Source organism: Semicossyphus pulcher, unplaced genomic scaffold, assembly GCF_022749685.1.
Source record: "Semicossyphus pulcher isolate SPU_LCO1_2020_fin unplaced genomic scaffold, fSemPul1.0.p SCAF_10, whole genome shotgun sequence".
In the NCBI taxonomy this organism is placed as follows: Eukaryota; Metazoa; Chordata; class Actinopteri; order Labriformes; family Labridae; genus Semicossyphus; species Semicossyphus pulcher.
This window is the reverse complement of record NW_027211604.1, coordinates 29,274,412-29,299,491: the sequence shown is the minus strand read 5'-3', so window position 1 is coordinate 29,299,491 and position 25,080 is coordinate 29,274,412. Positions and strand designations below refer to the sequence as shown.

The 25,080-nt window shown below is 40.9% G+C and overlaps 1 protein-coding gene across 1 annotated transcript; it reads right to left on the bottom strand.

The window, feature by feature from the left end:
- Positions 1-645: 645 nt before the first annotated feature.
- On the bottom strand, positions 646-25,080 carry fez1 (fasciculation and elongation protein zeta 1 (zygin I)). The gene is made up of 10 exons (XM_069678012.1): positions 24,821-25,080; positions 20,423-20,789; positions 14,873-14,960; positions 11,484-11,570; positions 10,025-10,190; positions 8,175-8,488; positions 5,483-5,563; positions 3,041-3,116; positions 2,882-2,947; positions 646-1,639 (listed from the first exon to the last, which is right to left on the bottom strand). Exons 2-10 carry the CDS (start codon positions 20,758-20,760, stop codon positions 1,623-1,625), a joined length of 1,233 nt encoding a protein of 410 aa, XP_069534113.1. The 5' UTR covers positions 20,761-20,789; positions 24,821-25,080; the 3' UTR covers positions 646-1,622.

Below are 25,080 nucleotides of genomic sequence, written 5' to 3'. Positions count from 1 at the left end.
CATCCCTCTGCTATCAAATTTTAAAGCTGTCCTCCTCTCTTCCGCAGACAGTTTGTCGTTTCATCTCGATCATTGCGACCCTCCTCCACCCCGTTCACCTCCAATCCCTCTCATCAGTGTCCAAGTCCAGCTCCTCAGCTCATCCTGTCTTCACCATCACCACCACCAGTGTTTAGACTCCATCGGGGGGTGTCCTATCCTGCTCTCGGCCTATCTACCCCTTCAAGTACATGAGGACATCACAATGGAGTCTAATTGCCAAAGACTTGTAAATAAATAATTCTTCAGTCTTAATGAAGTCTCTCCTGATTGAAATAAGAGTCAGGATTGTTGTTGGCTTTTCTCTACATGGAAGACAGTTTGCCACAGCGATAAGAAGACCAGATGACTGGTTCTCTTAAGTGAAGTGGTTCATTTTGTTCACATTAACCATCTAACTGGCCAGATAATGAATCCGCCTTGAGCAAAGAGTGGAAAAAACTCTGATAAGTTAACTTTTGCCAACCTCTAGCTCCACCCCACCGTCACCCTCTCAATTAAATATGGCCCATTCTTGCTCCTAAGTTTCACAAAGTTTATCAGCATCTATCCTGTTACCTGTTAAACCCAACAGGCAAAGACAGAAAGAAAGAAACGCTCACACCATCATGGTTGAATGTTTATTGAATGTTTATTAGAATTTGCGTTTAGCGATGTAACATTCACCTACATGGCGCAAAGGAAGTCATAAATATGCTAATATGCACGCCTTTATTGTAATGAGCTCATCTCATCAGGGGGATGATAAATCCAATCAGTGACACACCTCCACGTGGCTGAACAGGGTGGGCTGCACACAGACCTGTCACTCTGACCACACAGTAAATAAAGTAGAAAACCAGAAACAAAGTTTTTTATCAAATATTCAGATACAAATTAAAAAGAAATTTCAAAAAAGTCAGAAGAGCACTGGATATTCAGTAAAGAAAGATCAAATAAAAAGCTTAATGCACTGCACTGCACCCGTAATACTCGTGTGTCTCATTCACATGGAGCTACAGTACTAAGTTGGCAGAAAAGGTGCATGGCTTTAGTATTCAAATGAATCTGAAACATGTGTTTGATCACTTATGGATGCAGTATGGCATTTCATTTATTTAACAGTGTAGTCCTGATGGATCAATGAAACAATAACAACAAAATAAATCAACAGAAACAGTGGTTAAGGTTTCAGTTCATGAATACGAGTCAAAACTTGGCAACGTTTAAATCCTGTCAGAGAAACAAAGACAAGTAAAGAAAGCAATGATAAGGTTGTATCCCTGTACCAAGTGGTGTAATGATATTTAGTAGCATGTCATGCTCCATTAGTGAAGTCCTGTTAAAGCCGGATTGGCCGTCCCACTTGTTTAACTATTCAGACGTAGGCCATTTTGCATCTGGCCTGAGCTTAATGTGCAGGGAGGGGCGAAGGTGAGCTCAGCGAAAGGCAGTAGTCATAGTTGAGGTGAGTACAATAATGTCGATGGTGAGGATCCATGGTTGGTAATGGTAAAAGAAGGGAGGTCATGCAGCTCGGGCCTGAGGCGGGGAGGGATGACAAGGGTTCTCCGTCACGCTGTGGGCCCCGGCCTGGTGGTGCTTTAGGTGGGACACAAGACTAGAGAGGAGAGAGAGCCTTTAATAATCAAGTTAGATCTCTTTGGGAAACAATGTTATCTACTATCAATGGTACTTGTCATCCTCTTAGCAACTTAATTTGTTAGGCAATGTTCCAATCTTACGACAAACTGTAATCTACCCTGTGAGGGCACTTCGGAAATAGAAGTGGTTTAGAATAGAATAGAAGGGAGAGTGGATGACATGCAGCAAAGGGCTGAGGGTCCATGTCGAACCCTGGGCAGCTGCAGTGAGGACTAAAGCCTCTGCACATGTGGAGCTAACGTTAGCATAATTAGCAAGCTAGCATATAGATTCTGCCATTATTGTAAAAATAATGGCTATTGTAATAATAATAATAATAATAATGAAAACGGAGCCGGAGGAGAAGAGTAATATTCCAAGATTAAATTCCTAAATCAGCCAGAAAAAAAACGTGGCTATCTGAGATTAAAGTGGTAAAATTGCCCGAGAAAAAAAACTGGGTAATGTGTGCGTAAATAACTAGCAAAATTATCAGATTATAAACTCATACATTTGCAAGAATAAAATCGAATCCTCTCTGGACATCCACCCAAGTGCATAACGCACTTAATATAATAGTCAGCCACATCCTTTGGGTAGCTTCCATCCACACAACTAAATGAGTTAAACCATTGCTTTAAAGTAGTTTTGTATATATTTTGTCCATAATGCAATGTTGGTTTACTTTTAGTACACGTCATGCGTGTGCAGGGTAACTTTCATGTGTGATGGTAACCCCTTGGGGAGCACAGAAATGTTTGTTTTTAAAAGGGGAGCATAGAAACAAACACAGTCTGCTTCTTGTGCACAGAGAAAATAGGCTATGCACCAAGCTCAGTGCCAACAGGGCAGAGTGCGATTGCTGGGTTGCGGCTCAAGAAGGATCTTATAAACTCTATTTTCCTAGTTTTATATATATAATAATCTCTGAGATATCTGGGTTTTTGTGGAGGCAACTTTACAACTCTTCTGCTCCGGCTCTGTTTTTTTTGTTTTGCTTGTTTGTTTTGTGTTTTACAATGGCCCTAATACATCAATGTTGAAATCAGACAACTATGGTATTAAATATTGGTTCGAATTTTAGATGGTAAATCTGCTAAGTTAAAGGGGGCGGGGCTTAGTGAAGTGTCAATTGTGTTACTTTCCTTATCTTTCCCTGTACCATGGTAAGCTGGAGAATAGGTTTTGTTCAGGTCACCAAGAGCATTTTGGTGTTTACCTTTCAATATGTAGTCGGTCAGCAGTGTAGGCACCTTCTCGCTGTCCTCCTTCATGGCATACAGAACTAGGTGGAATAAGTAAAAAGTGAATTAACTCTGAGTACATGTTGAACATGTTGTCCTGCCTCTGATACAAACAACCTGAGATGGATACTTACTTTTTGTGAGCATCTGCAGGTCGTCGACTGATGGAGGGGTGCCCTTCTTCTCAAATGGAATAACGGTGTTTAGATACTGGAAGAGAGTCAAGGTTTAGAGAGGGTTAGCCCTAACCCAAAGAGAGGTATTTAGCATTTAAGCTAGCTAATGTAATGATCAGATATTTGTAGGTAATCAGAGGCAGCTTTCAGTCAGTATTGTTGACACAGCACATAACCAGGAGTAGAAAGACAAGATTAACAACACTCTGAGGTCTGTCTGTTAAGTGTGAAGCCAAGAGACTGTTAGCTTTGCTTTGCTTTTAGACAGGAAACGGCTACAAACGATCCAATAAGGCCATCACTTTTAGTCAAGCAGCAGGTCAAAGACACAGGATGCTAACAGACTCAGTAAGCTCATCAGGAAGGCTGGCTCTGTCCTGGGAGTGGAACTAGAGTCTAGTGGAAGTGTCTGAGAGGAGGATGCTGAGGAAACTCCTCAGTATCATGGACTCATGGAGGAGATAAAGTGCTATCTTATCTTGTCTTATAAAAGCATTGATAAGAGACGGTGATTGCTGTACAAACACTCTTTGATATCAACGCTGATTTGTAACAGAGCCTTGGGTTGGTGCAAGTTAAAGGCACCAGGAAGTGGCCAAGTAAATGGCTAGCAGTTTTCAAACATGGTTAATTAATATCAAGAAGACTGTTGGACTGCGATGTTTATACAACATTGCAGACCTATGAATATCAATATTTGGTGATGAACACGTCGAGGCCCGTGGGGGTAATAGGTTGAATTTGTGGAAAAGTTGCTGAGATTGGTAAAAATTGCAAGGTCGTGAAAAAGTAGGGAGGATTGGCTGAATTTGTGGAAAATCACTGAATTGCAACTTTGTAGCTTCATTGAGGGACTGTCTTACAGAGCAAAGGATTGTGGGTCACAATAGCCGAAAAAGCATGCTGGCTTCAAACTGCAAAATTTGTCCAGATGTAGCGGGACATCCCAGTATTTCTGATACACTACATTTGACATACTAAACCTTTTCCTGGCTCACTCAATAATATGAAAGTATGTGCATTGGAACGCAGCCATAGTGCTGGAATCTGCTTTAGGTCCATACACAATACACGACTAACACAAAGATTTCATAACTACTGAATGGTTTCGATGATTCAAAATGTTTGTTTACACCCAGTTATATCTGCAAAAACGGGAATGGAATGGAAACCTATAGTTTTAAATACCATCAAGTGAGAAGTGCATCTGCCTGTAGGTTTTAAGGACTATAAGCACATGCGTGTCTTGCAGTGTACCTTACCATACTGCAAACACTATCAGCACAGATCAAATTACACACAGCAGGCTGATGTGTATGACCTCAACCCTGACAGTGCTGTAGATAACGGCAGTGCAGCCTGTTATGTCTGAGTACATGCCACTTTAAAACAGCAACTAAATACTCTCAAAGCTTACATGCTCTGGACACTGTGTATCATGGAGCATTGAGGTTCATCCTCACTCACCAATGTTTCTGTATGCACGTGTTGGATGGTCTGCCTTGTCCACACGTAGACTTAAACACTGGCGTTCTGCTAGATTTATGATTGTGGTTGTTTTAGACAGAGTTTGACTGGTTTCACTTGTTATTTCATGTCTTTTATTGTGTTATAGTCATGCATCCTGCATTATGTCTGTATGTATGGCTGCTCAATGTTTGTCTGACACTTTGTAATGTGTCTTGGACAGGACACTCTTGAAAAGGAGATTTTTAATCTCAAGAGCGTTTTCCTGGTTAAATGAAATATATCATACATGTAAATGTAGCTTTATAGTATGAGCAAATGCACAGTTTAAATGATTTAATCAAATTATTAGTTGACACTGGCATTTGTTTTTAACTTTAAAAAAAAGCTCTGTTGATTCTTGATTATTGATAAATAACAGCACCCTACAGTCTGTTATTTCTGAATAACAGACTGCTGCTAAGACCATGTGCATCACATCAATCCAAAGCAAGAAGTCCAGAACATTTAACATCCCCTTGTTTACTATGGCTGAAGATCAAATAAAGAGAAGAAAAAAAGAGAGCTTTTAAAACACAAAGAAATGGTAATTTGGACTGGACAGGTGTAGTAAACACTAAACAGGACACAGTATGGGCTGTGACAGTGTTTAAATACTGGTCAGTGGAATAGTGTATATCAACAGACTTTGACAGTTACGAGGCACCAGCGAAAGAAATGAATAAAATCACTCACAAATCAATATTCTGAGTCAAATCATTCATTACTTTTGTAAGTAGCCATGCTGGATAATGTACAGGGTCCGTGTCATTATAGCCAAAACACTGGAGAGACAAGACCTCTTCTTCGTGTATGGATCCTGCATCACCCTGTTGAGGTTTACTTCCTCAAAATGACCTTCTTGTTGTCCTTTATAAAACCATTTAATCTCACCTGTTTGTCATTCCCTGTGCCTCCAAATGTCTGTCTGATGCCCGTCTGCAAGATGTTGGACAGTCCCTCCATGCTGAAACGCTGCAGGAGACAAAAACAACACACACACACACACACACACACAGACACAGTCTGTTATTACAAGCTACTGATCAAACTGAAAGACTGAAATCTAATCAAGAGTAGAAGAATATAATCCAGGTCGAACAATGTCGCTGACAACACAACATCATGTTCAATATGATTATGTTTATTCTGTTTAAGCTGTCTGTACTGTTATCATTATAGCAATTCAGCCTCAGGTAGCCTTCAAATCACTATATAAAAACACTGCCGCTGCATTGCATGCTGGGAAAATCCATTAGGATGTTTCTCTGTTACTGGACGGGAGCAGACTGGAGAGAGCTGTTACTGTATGAAGACGTCGGGTCACATCTACTTTAGGATCTTTCCTGGAAGATACTTTAGAGGCTAATGGACCTGGGATCCATTATGCTAACAGTGAGGAGGAGCGGGAGAGCAGTCAGCATTGTGGTCTCAACTTTCTCTCATTCACACTGGAGGGATGAAACATGGAAGTTGTATATTCAAATATCAAAGTCTGCTCTAGCTTCATGTTAATTTCACTGCCCTACATGATCAGGCTCAGCAGTATATGCTGGACCTCCAGCATTCCCATACAACAAGGGAGATCTCGGGTTCTCTACCCAGGCTTTTCTAAATTATCAGGGGCAAAACTATAGTGGCCAACAAGGGTAATCGCGCTGCAATGGCCCGAACAATTTCCATTAGAAGAAACAGGCTGCAAATTCAGAAGCAATGTAAATCCAAAAACACACGCAAAAGTCCAAAACAAATGCAACAACCCAAATGCACTGCAAATGACAAAATGTGCCGCAAAAAGCCAAAACAAATGCATTAACATTAAACACGCTGCAAAGACAGAAACAATGCAAAGTCAGAAAACACATGCAAATAAATACGCTGCAAATCCAGTCCACACAACGGTGCACAAAGTGCTCCAGGCCTGTAGGGGGCGCTCGATGTAACAAGTTTATTATTGACGGGAGAGAGAGGGAGACAAGGCAGTGAATTTATGAATTACCAGACTTTGTGTTAGACGCTGCTGGAGTGTCTCTGTTGTTCATGTACCACTGACTGCTGTGCAAAACACAACTTTATATTTTATTTTATAGGAAGACCTAATGTTTGAGGAAATATACATTAAGTCAGTTGTACTGAGGCTTTTATGTCTGTTGTTCAGGATCAGATGTGACACGGTATCCCCAAACACATGGTGATCATCGAGCAGAGGCAGCAGGCTGGAGTTTGCTGTGTTTGTGTCTCCTCATGCACTTCATGGGCGGTCATTGTTTTATAAGTTGTGGGGGGAAAAGTGCATTACAGTAAATATGTTCTTGTAAAACTAAAACCTGATTATGAAATGAAGCATCTATTACTTTTGTGATATAAGATAAGTATAACATCATATTTTTTATTTTAGTTGGCCATGGAAAATATTTTGTAAACAAGTTAAGTATGTTATCATTTCTTGTCTGAACCTAGTCATCTCAGTCCACCTCTGCACTGCTTCTGAGTTCCTCATTGAATGCAGAATGTGTTTTGGACATAGCCACCATGGTTTGTGGACTGCCGTTTGGAAGCATACATTTTTGCATTTTCGTGGACGCCATCTTGGATTTTTGGACCCACAAGCAAAAAGTGGGTATGCACTATATGCGGTGCATAGGGGCGCCGCTCTAGAGGGGGCGCTAAAGCGATGGGGTGAAAATTATTTCGAGTCGGCATTTTCTGTATTTAACAGCTGTTTGTGCATGTGTAAATGATATGATCAATAACAGAGGCACCACGCTGATTAGGCGCCCCTCCGCTCCTTCACCTCCCCTCCAATCCTTTCCTACTATAGGCGCTCCAGTGCGCGCCCCCTCGAGCACGTGCTGGAGCACGAGTGTTTTCATTTGAATCGTGTTGTCAACTGATGACAGGGAGCTAAAGATGGAGAGGCAGAAAATGTCTGTAATGTGTCTGCATACCCCTCAGTAAGTAGGTAGTTGCGCCCCTGCCCACAAGTGACCATATTTGGACAAGGGAGTGGATACAAACAGCTACATCTCTGTCCTGGTTAACAGGCTGCCTTTGCTACAATCACAAGTTAGCCACACCCTAAATCATACCCTGCTTTGTTGTCTATTTTACCTCTGAATGGGACCATACTTAACAAAATTAGCACCATTCTGTACTGAAGAAGATTTGAAACTACAGGTTGAGACCATAAACTCATTAGGAAAATGTTCAGAGAGGTAATAAATCAACTGAGAAGCAGACTAATTTTCATGCTTATACACAAACAGACCTCCTAGAGGCTGCGTTTGCTTAAGTCTTTGGTCTAGAGTGTTCTATCAGGATCAGTCCAAGAGTTGACTGCTTAATTAACAGATGTTCTAGTAAATTAGGCGCTGAATACATTTGTGCAATGTCATCTTCGAATTCAGTCTGGCCTTTTTGAGGAATAATTAACTGATGAAGTGACACTGATGAGAGCCATAGCTTGTAAATCTTCTGTGTGAAATTGCCTTATTTTTCACACACATACACACACACACACACTAACACGCATAACATAAATAATTAACAGGTACGTACTCGAGGCCACCCTCTCCCTGCTGCTCACCTTCACAGGCATGCTTCCTGTCTTCTCCGTGTGTCCCGGGGAGACAGTATTTCCTCCGTTCACAGACGGCGTCGCTGCCCCCTGCAGGCTCAGGGCCTTGTCTCGGCGCCGGCGTTTGCTGCTGTCACGTTGCTCCCGCTGTCTGTTCTGCACCTCCATCAGGGCCGTGATGAACGTGTTCTTCACCTCCTTCTCAAACTCCAGCTCTTCGCGCCGAGCCAGCTGGCTGACCAGCTCCTCAGAAAACTCACGGATGGCAGCCTCCACCCGGTGCAGCAGCTCCACCAGTGCTGAGCTGGGCATCAGACTCAGGCCTGCAGAACAGATAAAGGAGGAGAAAGATATGTGAACTTTTTTTTTTATCTCAAACAGAATGCTTGAACATATATAGGCTGTGTGAATAAAAGCAAAAACAGTGGAGGTATAGTATGCCTCTGTTACCAAAGCGGTCAGGACAAATTACTGCGACTCAGACGGAGGAACCACATGGATCTACAATATGTTCAGCGACAGCGCGCCTTATGGCTGAGAACACCCTGTCCTTATGAACTCTCACCTACAGACCTGCTGAAATGAGATGACTAATGTAACCATGCGGATCACTTAATCAAAACCTGATGTACCGGGTCCATCCTGGAGAACAAGACTACTGATGCACATCTCTCCAATCTTTACTCAGAAACAGGCTAAATAGGAGAGTGAAGATAAGCTGCAGTTTGTGCATCTTTGTCCCTGACCATGCACTCTTCATAACTGTCCTTCATGTTTGATGTTCTATAACAGGGTTAATAATATTTTTCATGTCCAGCCAAGGCAAGGACACATTTAAGAGTGGTCTCAGCTTTTGTACTGTGTTTTATTGATGTTCGGAGACAGGCCTCAAGGAGAAATATTAATTGTAATCCAAAGGGCACTTCCATTAGAAAGACTGATCACCCTGCTGGCACTCTAAGCAGCTTTGGTTATAAACACTTTTACATAAACAAGTCTACAAGGAACAATATGTTCACATTCATGACCGGGTAAGTGATTGTTCACAGAGGCAGAGAACAAAAAACTCTTAACTCCTGCTGCACAAGCTTTTAAATCATGTATATATTTCCAGGATTACCTATGTACTGGCAGCAATGTGTGATTTGGGGAAAAGATCTGTCCCATTGTACAACAGTCAAGAGGGGTTCCACAAGGTTCAATATTGGGTCCTTTCTTGTTTATTATTTATATTAATAACAGTACATCCCTGTTAACAATCTGTGATGGTCATTTTTTACATGGATGATATAGTTCTATTGTTTTGCACTGCACAGTAGGCCTGTGAAATCCTACAAGCCTTAAACTCCATAATGCACTTTTTAATAAGAAATTAGTCTTTAGTGCAAGGTAGACTAAGTACATGGTCTCTACTGGAGCAAGAGACGTTGTGGACAATAGTTGGCATTATTACCACTCTCAATGGTCATTACATTAAGAGGGTGCTGGTTGGAGATAAATATCTTGGCAACTGGCTGGATTAAAAAAACAACATTTATATCTCAATTTGACGCACTTGTCAGCAAGTTGAGAAAAATATTTGAGCAGCATTTAGCAGCATTTTTATCGTTTCCATATTGGCTTTTAGGAGCCTAAAGTAACCATGTTTAGACCAGAGGGGGACACGGGCACAACAGTTTTGCTTTGCTTCTATCCTTGTTAATACCCAGTCCTAACACACCATCTATTCTACTCTAAATGGGACCAGAAATGAACATATTGCTGTGTTGAAGAAGACTCGCGATCTAAAACAATAAAATAAAAATGTTGCTGAGAAAACCGAGAGCAGTAGAAGAGAGCCAGTTACTCTTAACAACTACCTTCATAAGAGCAGTTGTTGTTGGAGGCCAGTGACAGCTGCCTGATCTCCTCCAGCAGGGAGGGGTTGGTTCTGGAGGAGCAGTGGCTGCTCTCTTCCTCATCTTCCTCCTCTGTTTCGCCAGGATCTGGAGAGTTCTCCATCATCTCAACTATCTCCTCAATGACCTTGAACAGAGAGTAAGATTGAAGGATATACTGCAGATAGACGAGGTAATGGACAGGAAAGAGATTAGGAGACAGGTCTAAGTACACACACAGCAGTAAGCATCCATTTGTCAGCAGAGTGTCTCCACTAAAATTCCAACAGCCGTTTATATAACTGTACATATCATACTTAAATCTATTATTGATGAATACACAGGCTACAGCGGTGGACAGCAGAGACTGACTTAGCTTTCTGAACTTTAAAGGTAATACTGTACATAACACTGTGGCGTCAAATTGTTGAAAAAACTTCTACTACAACCTTTCAATTTTTTTGGTTTACACTTTCAAGTTGGACCCCCAATCTTCTAAAGCAAGTGCATCAGGCTGAGAAGAGCTGCTTTTACTTGATGCTTATATTTATACATAAAAGATAAGTGCAAGATTGTTTACTGGAAATATCTAAGGCATAAAGAGTTCAGCCCTATAGCAGAAAGTTGGAAAGGCCAATAAAAAACAAAAATGATAAATGGAATAAGGAACAAGAGGTTCCCTTACTCTAGACTCCACTTTATCTTCTTCTTCTCTGGACCTATGAAAATATTCATAAATATTTTGTATTTTATTTGACTATAAAAGGCGAGGCATTTGGAAATATAACATTAGTAATGACCACCAGTTTGTTTTAAAACTGTAATAGACAGACCCTAACACATGCCTTGGTCGTCAGCCATATGGATGAGCAGAACTTCTGATCACCAGATTGCCAATACGAGCAATGTACTGCCTCCAGCTTGTGATGTTGAATACCCCCCCCCATTCTGGCCTCCTGTACTGATTGCCTGCGCTGCTCGAATGAATTCTCAAATAAAAAATATATAATAATGATAAAGTTTGTATTAGAGGCATTGTGAGGCCTTGACCTTTTTTCCACACTCCCACGCTTGTACTCTGAGGTCTACCAACCAACAAAGAACAAAAATAATTAATTATAGAGAAAAAAGAATACCTCACAAATACCTAAAAGATTATGGTGGGACTTATACACACGTTTTGTGAACAAAAGTGCACGATGTGTGAATACATGGAAGATAAAAGATGAAAAGGACCCAAAGCATCATTCTGAGACCTTCTTATGTTATATCCTGCTTTCTTTATCTTATTATCAGAAACAGGACACAGACACTGCTGTTTGATCATGAAAACACACACGCACACGCACACACACACAGACACACACACACACACACACACACACACACACACACACACACACACGCACACACACACACACACACACACACACACACACACCTGATCAGCTGTGATAAGAGGCTCTTCGCTCAGGCAGTTGGCGTTGTCATTCTTCTCATTCATCTCCTCCTCCTCTTTTTCATGGATCTGCACAAAGTGAGACAAGCAGGCGATCTTACTGAGGAAGGAAGCCCAACAAGAGCCAAAAACTGCCTGTCTGCACTGGAATAATAAACTACATCTACATTAATTTTCCATAAAAGATCAATCACTGTTTGGGAAGTCAGCATGGGATTGTGCTCATTTCAGAGTCTCAAGATACTTAAAAAATCCTAAATAATTCAAAGGTTTTAAATTATTTAACTTCACTTAAAAAACAATTAATATTCTATTTGTAAAACAAGAGTTTAAATAGCTTATACACATTTGTAATTACTTGAAATATTTTACTTTCATACAGTTTGATAGTGAAGTCAATTATGGGGCAGAAATATGTGACTTTGAATTGACACAGACATTCATGGTTCCCAGATTATGAAACCTAATTCTTTGAGTGAAACCCAGGCTTTCATCTAGCTCCATGAGCAATAATCAGTTTGTGAAGCTTTTCAACACGTAGAATAAGAATAGGTTCAAGCTTTTGTATAGACATTAATAGATAATGTTTCCTAAAGATCAGTAAATGCCTGACTCTCTACGGGCACAACCACGAGCTCAACAGTCTAATATCTCAACAAATGAGATGAATTGTCCTGAAATTTGGTTCAGACATTCCCTTTCCTCAAAGGATTAACTGTGATGTAACTATAAAGAGCAGTGAAGGGTTTTACATTTTCTAATCTGCGGAGAGCAAACATGGATTCAGGATCTCAAAAGGGAGGAGTAAGCTAGCCTAATGTTACTGTGGACATATACAAGGAAACTACAACCTAAAAGGGAGCTGTCAGGTCCTAAAACTTTACTTACAGAGACTTCCAACAACTGGACTTGGGGTAGGAAGTAGCTGGATATGAACAAGCCTCTCCCTCTAGGGGGAAAACGTCTGTTCTGGCCTTGACCAGTTCAAACATGGCCTGGACTGCTAAGTGCCTGCTGTCCGGCTGAATGTGACAGCCAATTACAAGGAGAGAGGAAGACAAGGAGCTCTGCTGAACGGCAGGCCAGTCAAGGTTGGTCAAGCATGTCTTCATGTGTCAGCATGAGATTAAGCCTCAGAAAGAATGGAGCAGTTATCCACTCAGTGTGGCTCCTCGAGATGGAAAATAATGACACCTTGTGCTGTTACTTTCATTAACAGATTTCTAAAACCATAAAAACTCAATTATGATTATTTGAAGACAGTAGAAAGAAAGATTAATACACTACATATCCCTCCTTCTCTGCAAGTAAATAAGGAGGAAGTGAGTGTAAGAGCAATTTTCTGGGGTTTTGAGCATGTTTTCTGGGTCAGACCTGTTAGCAGTTCTGTTAAAGCTCTGCTCATTGGGCATAAAATTGGTAAATAAACATTACAGAAGATCACTGAATCAGTTTCTCATTCATGATTAACAATTATTACGCACAGCTGAGCTCTGTCGCCAAGAAACTTTGTTTATATATTACTAAACTGCTTTCCACGAATGTTCCCATTGCAATTAGTTGCATATTAACGTAATTTCAAGTAGACCAGGCTGCACAGCTTCATACCACCCACATGATACCACACTGTAGGATGTTGGTTCAAACATTCAGAAGGCGTGCATAGTAATGAGCACTACTCCCAAAGACATGAGAAGTAAATGTAGACCACACACAACATGCTAAGGTCAGAACAAGGAATGAACAAGTCCAGGGAAGTCAGATTGGTTGCTTGAAATAGCTAAAATGCATTTATGATATCAAAGTTGAGAGTCTCATTAAGGATACAATTAAGTATCAGTTGAAATAAACAGTTAAACTATTACATAAGCTAGTTAAAAAAAACCAACTCATTTTTCTGTTTAAACAGTTTCTCATGACTATGTGGGATGTGGATGATCACATTTGATTGACATCTTCACACAACAATGGTGCTTGTGACTATCAGTGTAGTGCAGCCGTAAACAGCATGTTTGATTCTTTTGAATCTGACGAGGAACCAGAAGCCCGGACATCTGGAAACTTTTCATTTCAACTGGTCACTTAATTTGGAGTAACGAAATGTTTCGCTATCCATATCACAGACAGCAGTTAGCATACAAATGCAACATTAGCTGAGATGCCCCTGTCTGTTCTCAATGCCATGAATTCGATACTAAATGATGGCTCTGTATCTATTGCGATATTGTTACGGAACTTAACTCAGACTTGCTGGAAAGCAGATCACATAGAAATATATAGCTAAAATCTAAAAACACCCTCCATTGAAAGTAAGATAAGATAGAACTTTATTAATCCTGAAGGAAATTATTGTGCCAGATTGCTCCATAAACACAGTACAAATTAGAGAAATGCAAAAAAAAAACCTCAAATATAAGTGAAAATATAAAATATAAAGTGTATGGATTAATGCAAAACAGACTGTGCCTGATAGAAAAACAATATCACAATAAGTTATCTACAAAAATAACGGTGCCAATTAAATTGACAGTAGTGCTGACAGTCGTACAGCAGCAAAACACTTTTATGAATTCAAAAATAGCTCATGATATAAAATGTAATTGTACATAAAGGTTATATAGCTCCTGATAATAAATGTTAAAGTAATTTTGCACATGGCACTAATAAATGAGCAGAAGTATTGCACATGATGTATGTATGTATTCTATTAATATCAACATAAATATAATTACTATTATTGGAAGTAATATTGCACATAGTGAACATAATATAGCCTGAGTATTATTGCACATGATTATTATAGTCCTAAAAAAACAGTTGTACATGATGATGAAAGACTTTTAAGCTCCATTTTAATATAGTTGAAAAAGATCATCAACGGCCCACGCTCAACTTTAGCAGCCCAAACTTGACACTCTAATCGACACTAAGGTTTGATGTAAATAGCAGAATACATGCTGTGTGACTATTCCTGTGATTGGTTCGTGAGATTGATTACGTAAATATCCAAGCTCAACCATGCCCAATTCAAACCCGTAATACAGGAATCAATAGACAATACTTTAAATTCTGATTGAAGCTCATTTCTGTTACTCCTTGGATGAAAACTAGAATGTACATAAGACCTAAATTATATAGGGTATATATAAGGCTTTTGTAGATTTGGGTTTTCAGTTGCTTTAAATAAGAGAAATATTTTAAATGAAATAATGAAGGAGACAGATGATACATGAAGCTTAAGGTGATACAGAGCATTTTAAATTCACCATTCACCAAATGAAAAAGAAAGCTCACTTATGATTGATTGTTTTTACAGGCCTAACAGCACATTTCCCTCATAAAGCTACACAAAGCTGAGAGGACACACGTACCTCCTGCTCAGAAAGGTTGCCGTTGAGTCCCTCTTGGTCGGGGTTGTCCCAGGTGGAGATGTAGTTGTCGGTTAGAGCATCCCACACACTGCAACAACACACATGTAAGCAAAGGCAACCTTTACATATCAAAACCAAGCATCAGAACACTTTCTGTCCTTCGCTCCACAGGCTGCCGGCTATTTTAAGCTTCTGTGTCCACACACGGTGTAGTTAGACGGTTATATAACAGCATTAGGCTACAGATGGGTGTGTTGTCTTATCCCCTGGTTAAAATCAAGTCCACTCTGTGCTGTCTTTAGCTTCCTGCAACTCACTCAATATTTCAATGTGGCAACTGCAGTCAATACACCGAGCTGGAGGCTGCAGAGAAACAATGCACAACAGGGAAAAAACAGCTTAAGACTCAGTTAACGGTATCCTTACAGAGATTTAGATAAAGCTTCTCACATCATTGTGCAGTCGCTCTCTGACTGAACCTGCAGCAGCGTCTGTCTGAGCAGCAATGACATCAAACTGGGAGAGAAACAGTCTCCTTTGTGTGTGTTTTCCTCCTCTGCTCAGAGGTTGGCCCAGGCCTGCTGCCCGGCTCACAGTGGCACTGCCCACACCCGGCTCACAGAGGACACATTCAGCAGGCAGCTTACCTCACCAGCCGCCTGCATGTCACTGCTGCATGCACCAGCACACACACAGGGTCAGAGGCTCAGTGCATTTAACCCTAAGATGACAGCTAAGTGATTCAAAGATGTTTCCCCATTTTGTGCACAGAAGTTTGAAATATTTCTGTGAACTGACGTCAATATGTTCAGAGGTAGTTGTGTTGCCAAGGCCACTGTAATTTGCACAGATAATAGTACACTGGTTAGTGAGAGGTCTGCATTTCCTTCTTTTTCTTTGGTTTCAATTTGTTTAAAGAGTATAGAGGGTATTATGCTGTTTCACATTTTAAGACATATATATATATAATGTTATATATAATGCTGCATTTTGTGACGTCACAAAGTGCAGCCTCAGCAGGCTTCAGAGAGCTGGCCAATCAGAAGAAAGTGGGCTTGTAGAGGCGGGGTTTCTTAAAGAGACAGAGCTGACTGAGTCGTTTCCAGCAGAGGCTGTACGAGGGCCTGTGAGAGTTTTTTTTTAACTGTAAATTATGCTAAGCTACTCCACAGGTATCACAGTGAAATATGAAACTTGAAATGATCATAATACCCCCCTTTTAGCAGTTGGCTTTAAATTGTACACTAAAACTTGAACTAGTGTTGAGTTTTAACCTTTTTATGCAGGGCGTCCACCACAGCGGACAGATATTTGGAGCCCATGTTGAACCATTTAAGTTAAAGTATGATGTCCCTACCAACATGTAACAAACCTGCAAAGCATTGTCTACAGTTCCATTTGATTATTAGATTTTTATCTCTCTGTCCTTTTGAGAAATTTCATCCTAAATGTAAAATGGCGAAAGGAAGAGGAGAAGCACCGAGTCCCTCAGGAATAACTGTTAAATCTTTAGTTCTCAGGAAACAGAGAGGTAAAATAAATCAACTAATAAGATGTTGGAAATACTTTAATCAGGATTTTAAACTTGTACGTGTTTTTCTGTGACTAATAAATACATCTATACTCCAATGGATATTATGTGCCCTTACTTCCAAATACGATTTAAACTTTAAAGGTTTTATCACACAGCCATATTAAAAGTCTTCAGATTTTATCATTTATTTCAAGGCCAACAGTCTACAAGCTTTTATTGCTTCTTATTTTATCTATATATTTATCTTTTTTATAATTACATATTAAAACTGTTTTCAGTAATCTCTCTACTATGCCTCTTGTCTACTTGCTGTATCTTCTTCAAACCATACCCTAAATGTGTCCTGCTGTGTCGTCTTCTGAGTGTCCTGATGTTTTACTTTGTCTGTCCAAACACTCTGTTCTTAAGGTGCTATATAAATGAAGAATTAAGTCATTGTTAATATTGTTATGATATATAAAGCTCCAAAGCTCTGAAACGCTCTGCCTCCACATGCCCGGCTGTCCTCCACACTGCCTGTTTTTAAATCAAGCCTCAAAATGCACCTTTATTCCTCGGCCCTCGGCTCTGCATGACAGTTTCCTTTTTAATCCTTTTTCTTTCCCATTGTCCTATTACATGTTGTTGTATTTAAATGGGTGTTAGTGTTTTATTATGTTGTTTGTTTTGTACAATTATATTTGATTGTACAAAACGGTCAACTTTTGCTGTATTTAAATGTGCTTTATGAAGAAATTTGGATTGGATTGGAAAGTTACCAGTTCTGTTGATCCTCCAAAATACATTGTATTGAAAAAAAGCAGTAATTTGCATGATTTTTCACGAGCACTGTCGCCTCGGGAACATCAAGGCCCCTGTTTCTAATCCCAGTTCAGGTGTTGGGGGCCTTTTTGTGTAGTCTCCTGGTCCCTGGCTTCCTTCCACAGTCCAAAGACATGCTGGTTAGGTTAACTGGTGACTTGTAGGTGTGAATGTGATCTTGAAAGGTTGTCTGTCTCTCTGATTGACTGGTGACCAGTCCAGGGGGTACCCCACCTCTCGCCAAATGACTGCTGGGGTCGGCTCCAGCCCCCCCGCGACCCTGAACAGGATAAGCGCTATTGAATATGGACGGATTAATTTAGTTTAATGATTGTAAAATTGATTCTTGAAAGGGTTCAAATGCATTTCTGTTTTGCATCACAAACCTTGTTTTCATTTTGGTCAAGGACATCAAAGAGTTTTTCTCCACCTCTCACCTTTAAATGAAGCCAAGTCTCCCCCTTCCACTCGTTTTCATAAATCAGTTATCACCACAGTACAAATCAGAGCCACACAGCACAGACTGCCTGCATCACACAGGGACAGTGTTTTGGTCATCTTGCCTGCACGTCACTAAGCTGTCCTGCTGTGTGTGTTGGCCCGCGGCCACTGAAGAGGGAACATTTAATATTCCTCTTCTCCATCAGCTGACTCATATGTGTGTTTGGAATCAGGCGACTGCAGGGATTACGGCAAAATGTGACACCGACTGTTTTCAACCAAAAGGCAGATTTTGATTGTTGTTAGTTCTCTCTGTTGAGGGTTTGAGTCATTTAAAATCAGACGTGCACTGAAAAATGATATCAGAACTGCATGTTATAATGTTGTATTAATGGTTGTCGATGTCTAAGGTGAATAAATATCCTGTGAATGAGACTGATTGGATTTGTGAACACAGCTTGGCTTGTCACATGTAACTGGAACTGGAGGAGGAGGAACAATGAGACATTGTTATCAGGACAAAAACCCAAGAGGAGGTGGGGACAGTGTGTATATTTGACCACACAATATCTCCACTGGTTTCCTGATGTGTGCTACAACATGTCAGCGGTCATAAAATGCAGATTATTGTAGTACTGTGTTCTTTATTCATCCATAAAGACTTTGGGTATTAAATATTGTTTGAAAAATAACGCTATCCTCCTCCGACCCTCTCCTCTCACACCTACAGTGGGACTATTTTTAGCACGATTCATGATCACACAGTGTGACGAGGAGTGTGTGTTCCGCCTCAGACGCTGCTGAGAGGAGGAGGAGGAGGAGGATCTGGCAGTGAGCTGGTGGAGAGGCAGAGACAGATACAGACCAACAGAGCCAAAGCACACTGAGGCGTACAATACTGCACATTGAATAATTCAGCAGCAGCCTGACTGTGGGGCTGAGGAGGGTGGGGTCAAGATGCTGGGTGACTCCTTGTTTAGGATGTTGTGGTCTGAGTGGATATGTTTGGGTTTTTGTCACATGTGATGTTCTTGGCTGCTGAGTCTTTGGTGTTGTAATAGCATTAAAGGCTGCAGAATGAGCAGCACAGTGTGTAACTAACATATAGGGCTGGGTATTAGCTGTAGTATTTCATGATGACACCCTATTGGCGATAGTTTATCTCTTTATTATGTTCCTAATGGTCCTGAAGGGTACATTTAAAAGCCAGAATGCAGCCACATTTAGGGATTTTGCAGAACAACATATAAACACAACCTAATAAACCATCCACATTAGAACAGGTGATTCCACCTCTTTGGGAGACATACTGAGGACTTCATTTCAAATACTATACATGCAATATAATGGAATACTATTGTACTGTGAGTTGAGCATGCTGGACTTTCTGGTGATGTAACACACAAGGGGGCGTGGCCTACAGAGCACATTTCCTGCCTTTACAAACTGACTGGTGTTATAGTAAACATGTTTTGTGGTATAGGGAGGAACATGATCACATTGACAGATAGAGATATATAAGATATATTGGTTTTATTCTCCATAAAGGGTGTTGTCTTTTATTATTGATTGTCTTAACTATGTTATATTCAGATTTTTGTTTTTGTATGTTACTTTAATGCACATTTTAAGCCATGTTCGTTCTTTGGGGACGGTGGGAGCTACTTTTTCTCATTTCTTGTTCCTGGGTGATGGAATCATTTGACAAACTTGAGGATCTGGCAATGATTGAGACAAAAAATTACTGAGAAAAAGTCAGATATTGTGCTGTCAGGAGATGTTGATCTGTGGATACATGAGCCCCATTCTGGATCAGAAGTGGCATATTTTCTTAAATTGGTATACACAGATTAAAGGGACGGTTGATAGAGATTAGTTCTCTTGAACACCACTAACTACAAAGTAGGGGTGGGACAAAACATCGATATGACAATATATCGTCACCCTGAGTAGTGAAATACAATTATTTATAGGCTGGCAACAAATATAGATGTTTTAATTTACAAATATTTGGAGCTCTAACAGATTTCCCTGCCAATTTGACTCACCGCATCTCTACTTCATGACTCCTTGCGGTGACGCTTATGAGGGTGACGTGAACAGACATTAATTGTCAGAAGAAGAAGATGACAGCAGGATTAAAGAAGAAGAAGAAGACAGGAGGATAATGTCGGACAGCGGTGAAAATAAGCTGAAGATGCACCAGCCACTTCCAAATCCAAATTTGCTTTAACAGTTGTTCTGTAGATACAATTTACATTTACATTTCTGTGAAACTGACACCAAATTGTAGTGAGTAATTACATTAATCCTAAACTTCACCTTTTTATGGCCATTATGTATTCTTCAGTTAATCAGATATTGTGATGTATGGTTGCATCATTATCGTTATCGTGGGCAATGTATCGCGTATCGTATCGTGAGTTCCCCTGCCATTCCCACCGCTGCTACAAAGTCTTTCGGTCCAAAACTCATCAAGTATGAAAGAATGAAGTTAGAAGAAACTTAGTTTTACTTTTTCCCTTTTTTTATAAAGACTAATAATTGTTCATGTTATAAAAAATAATCTTAAAACCTTGTTTCTTTGTGGTCTCATAGGGCGACAGGATGCTGTTTGGATTGTCGACTTTTTACTTTTTACCCCCAAAATATTGATAATTATACACTCAACCTGATCTGTGAAGGCCTCAGCTGTGTAGACTGCAGGCTAAAAATATACATATTAATAGTAATGCCTGATCAGTGAAGCTTGTACTCAAACTGTGGTTACTCACTCTTCGTCCTGCAACCTCTCCTCGTCCTCCTGGCTGTGTGTCTGGTTGCGTATGGGTGCCAGGACCTCCGTCTTGGTGTTGTAGTTGTGGAAGCAGACGTTGAGCTTCTCGTCAAACTCGTTGACCAGGTCCTCCATCGACTTGAAGCTCATCATCTCAGAGAAGTTCTCCAGCTCGGAGAAGTCCTCGCGGGTGATGGAGGCCAGGGGGACGGTGGTGGTGGAGGAGGTGTTGGTGGAGTAAGAGGAGTGGTTGAGCGCCGGGTGGTCGAGCTCATCCATGCGGCAGGGCCGGAGGTCCTCAAACTCCTCATCCAAACACACGAGAGGGGCTTCCATGGTGTCCCCTGACTGTTGATGTCTGAGTCCTACACACACGGAGGTGGTGAGAAAGTGGTTAATGCATCGAGTCTAATAGATCAGCATGTTTTTATATTACTACACAGAATGTGTATGAGACGTGGATGAGTCTGAAAAGTGAAGCTACTGTAGAAGCTTACATTCCACCTTATCACCAAAAAGAAATCCAATTGTATGAAAGATGGGAAAGCAAGCCTACTTCTCTCTTGATTTATGAACTAAACACTGTCTTAATGAGTTTATGGTCTCAGTTGTTTGTTTCAAGTCTTCTTCAATACAGCATGATGTTCATTTTATTTAATTATGGTCCCATTTAGAGTCAAATAGACCATAAAGCAGAGTATGCTTTTAGGAGTGGCTACCTATGATTGACAAGTTGCTTCAAGGAAAGCAGTCAAAACAGGATAGAGACAAATTTGGTCCCGTCTAGCTCCAAAAAACAAGATGGCGACCGCCAACATGCTTCACCTGGGGTTAAACCGTGGTCCACTAACCAATGGGTGACATGCTGCTTACACCCATTCCCTTTGTACAGACTTTGGACAGAATCAGTTGCACAATACAAAAGGTGAGACCACTCTTCAATGCACTGATATACAGCATGATGTTCATTTGTACATTATGGTCCCATTTGGGGCGGCTGTGGCTCAGTGGTAGAGTTGGCTGTCTTTCAATCAGAAGGTTGGAGGTTCGATCCCCAGCTCCCTCAGGCTACATGTCAAAGTGTCCTTGGGCAAGATGCTGAACCCCAAATTGCTCCCGGTGGCATAGCCAACGGGTATGAATGCGATAGCTGATTGACAGTTGGGCACTTTACGTAGCAGCCTCTGCCATCAGTGTGTGAATGTGTGTGTTATTGGGTGAATGTGACATGTAGTGTAAAAGCAGCTTTGAGTGGGTCGCAAAGACTAGAAAAGCATTATATAAGTACAGTCCATTTACCATTCATTTACCATTTGGAGTAAAATAGATATAGATGAAATAGAGTTTCTTTAGGGCGTGGCTACCTGAGATTGACAGCCAAAATTAGCATCCCAATTCAAATCATAGATGTCTTGCATGTTGGATGCACCTTGGTAACAAAGTGTATGCTAACCCCTCGCTGCGTTCCAGCTCCACCCTCTCATCAAAATATGGTCACTTCTGGCACCAAAAAAACAATATGGTGAAAACAAAACGCAAAATTCAACGCTTCAAAATGGTTGTCCACAAGCCAATGGATGACTTCAGGGTGGCAACATCCACTCCTTATATACAGTCCATGATTAAAAGGACCAGATCAAACAAAGCACCAAAGTCTGTATCCGTCCCCATCTGCTAAATGTAATAATTTCCCAGAAGGATTTATCTGGCGTTTCCTAAATCACTCCTGCCTCACCTCATGGTGAATGGCACCGTGGTGTCTAGACAAAGAGATGGAGGTAGATGTGCCAGAAGGGGACCAGGTCCCTGAGGGGGCCAAACCAGTTAGCTTTACTGGTAAACCACAGTTAATTACCTTCGTCTGCTGGGATTTAACTGATGAGGTTTTCAAGAGTCTAGGACAGGACATTACAGGAACATTTGTCATAGTAAAATAATATATTACAGTAAGCTGTTTTTCACTGCTGTCCAAGAGTTTTGTTAAAGGTTTTCATGATAAACATGTGGGCGAAAAAAATGGATTGCTTCCCGTAAATGTGTCATTAATTGTGTCATTTAATTACGATGCAGATTCAGACTGATGGACTCATCTTCCAGTCTCAATGCAAGCACATACTGTATGTAAGCTGTAAACAATAACACTTTTCTAAGAATGCATTTATACAGAACAGTGTCACCACTGACAGCAGATTAGGGGTTCTGGGAAACGCCATGACAAATTGACAAATTGAAGTATAAACATTCTATATACATATATATATATAGAATTTCTTGTTGAAAACTAGTCACGGTTTGTGGTAACAACTTGCTCTTTTATACTTTCTGTAGCAGAGTTTAGAAAAACATGTCATTTCCTCACACATATTCAGTTTATATTTTAATTATAGGCTGTATAAAAGAAGTGGACGATGCCTTGAGTAGCCAGACGTGCCTCAAACCTACATTGTTTTTAATTTCCTGCAGGGGGCGACTCCAATGGTTGCAAAAAGTCTCATTTTTTAGAAGTCTATGAGAAAAAGACCCTACTTCTCATCTGGTTTATTACCTCATTAAACATTTTCCTGACAAGTTTATGGTCTCAATCTCTTATTTTAAGTCTTCTTCAACACAGCATGACATTTATTTTGTTTATTTTACCATCCAAATATGCCCACTTCTGGCTCCATAAAACCAAAATTGCGACGACTTAAATGCCAAACTTGAGACTTCAAAACGTAGTCCAGAAACTCGAGGGTGACGTCACGCTGGCAACGTCCTTTTCTTAATGACAGTCTTTGATTTTATAGCAGATAAAGTTGTTGGCATCTTAATGGAGTTTGTCTTGCAGCAATACTTCCTTTAATGACATGGTTCGGGAACATGCCTCTGTGTTTTGAAAAGTAGTAAACATGGGTGTGTCTGATACTGGACATTAACATATCTCCTGTTTTAAAGCTGCCCACTCCTAAATGATTGTCTGGTTCCTTGTAGAAAATAATGAAATTAGCACAGTCTGTAGATTGTAACTGTAGAGTATTATTGTGATGGACATTTTTTTCTTGACTGTAAACACAGTGTATGGATAAAATAACAACACAGCTCGTTAGACCATCAGTGAGTTAAAAATGAATTAATTTAAAGGGTTTAAGCAGAATTCACTCTGGTGTTGACTTAATGCTGCAGTCAGACTTTGAAGGGAAGTTGTGCCTCGGTCAGGTCGTCTGACGCAGTGTAATTACAGAAGTGAGGCCTAAATTTCATCCGCTGTGCTGAGCTGGACCGTGGCCTGGCCTGAGTGAGTGAGTACAGAGGAGTGCATTTAAAAACAAGCTTGACACAGCCTCTTCCTCCTCCTCTTCACAGCACTCAGCAAAGTGCTGCTCCTTCAGCAGCCGGATATTGTCTTTTTACAGCCTCATCCTCTCTGTCTTTACCTCCGTCCTCTCTGTACTCATGTGTCTTCTTTTAAATACACCTGCTTCTTCTTTAACTCATCTTTGATTTCTCTGCTGTTTTGAAGGGCTCCATGTTGAATTATTCCTCACAGCAGAGACATGAATCACCCTCTTTATGTGACAGTGACTGACAAGTAGCGTCTGTCAGTGGATCCAGTTAAGATCACTTGGCCTGCTTTAATAATGAAAATTAGCAGCATACTCTAACCTTGCCACGGGGACTCTTTGCAGCTGAGCTGATGCTTGAAATTTGGCAGGGTGAGAAATCACAAATTCAGTTTCCTGCAACCACTTTCCTGTCACGTTGTAGCTTTTTTATTTACTGCCGGGTTGGTTGGAAAACTCTGGAATCTCTCGTTGTAGAAAAAGGGAGGTGAGATCGTAGCACCAGTATTGATGGTGTGAAAGTGTACTTAATGTCTGCATTGTGTTTGTTTAGGATGTGTGTCAGCTCTTTTTGTGCATGTGACCTTCACAGAGAGCGGTGCTGGTGGTCTCAGGTGCTACCAAAGCATGCAGGTATGAAAAGAGCCAATCAGGAGAGCTCATCAGAGGTCATTTAATGCAATGGAGCCGCTCTGTTTTACAGTGGGAGGCAGGGAGGACCAAATCGAACAATAATTGCCAACAGCATGTTTTTATATTCTGTGACTCCAATCATATTACTACTGAATCAATCTGACCCCCCCCCCCCCCACACACACACACACACAATTAAAATAACCTTTTCAAATACATCTTCAGACGGCTAACACAGAAATGGAAATCCAGCAGGTCCATGTCATCAGCTCATCACAGGGAGAAAAAAGAGGAGAGTGGGGGAGGGAGAGAAGAGCAGCGAGCAGAGGGAGGAAGGAGAGATGGAGGAAACCATGGTTACAAGGCGAGGATGAAGGGAAGATGATGCACAGCGAGGACCTGGAGGAAAGACAGCAGGGTGATACAGAGGGAAGACAGATTACCTGCAGTAGATGCTGTTGATGCTCGGTGTGCTGCGTTCAGGATCCTCTCAGACGAGGAGAATCTGATCCCTCAGCTGAAAAACCCTCCGATGAGCAGCAGCAGCTACATTCATCCCAGGTGTGAAGGAGAGAAAAGAAAAGAGCAGGGAGGTAAAGATGGCAGCGTGGTCCGAGCTTTGGTCTGACTCCCTTCCCTCACCCGTTAGCCCACAGCCTCCCTGATCCGTCCTCCGACAGCCCGTTGTTTTCCAATCAATAGG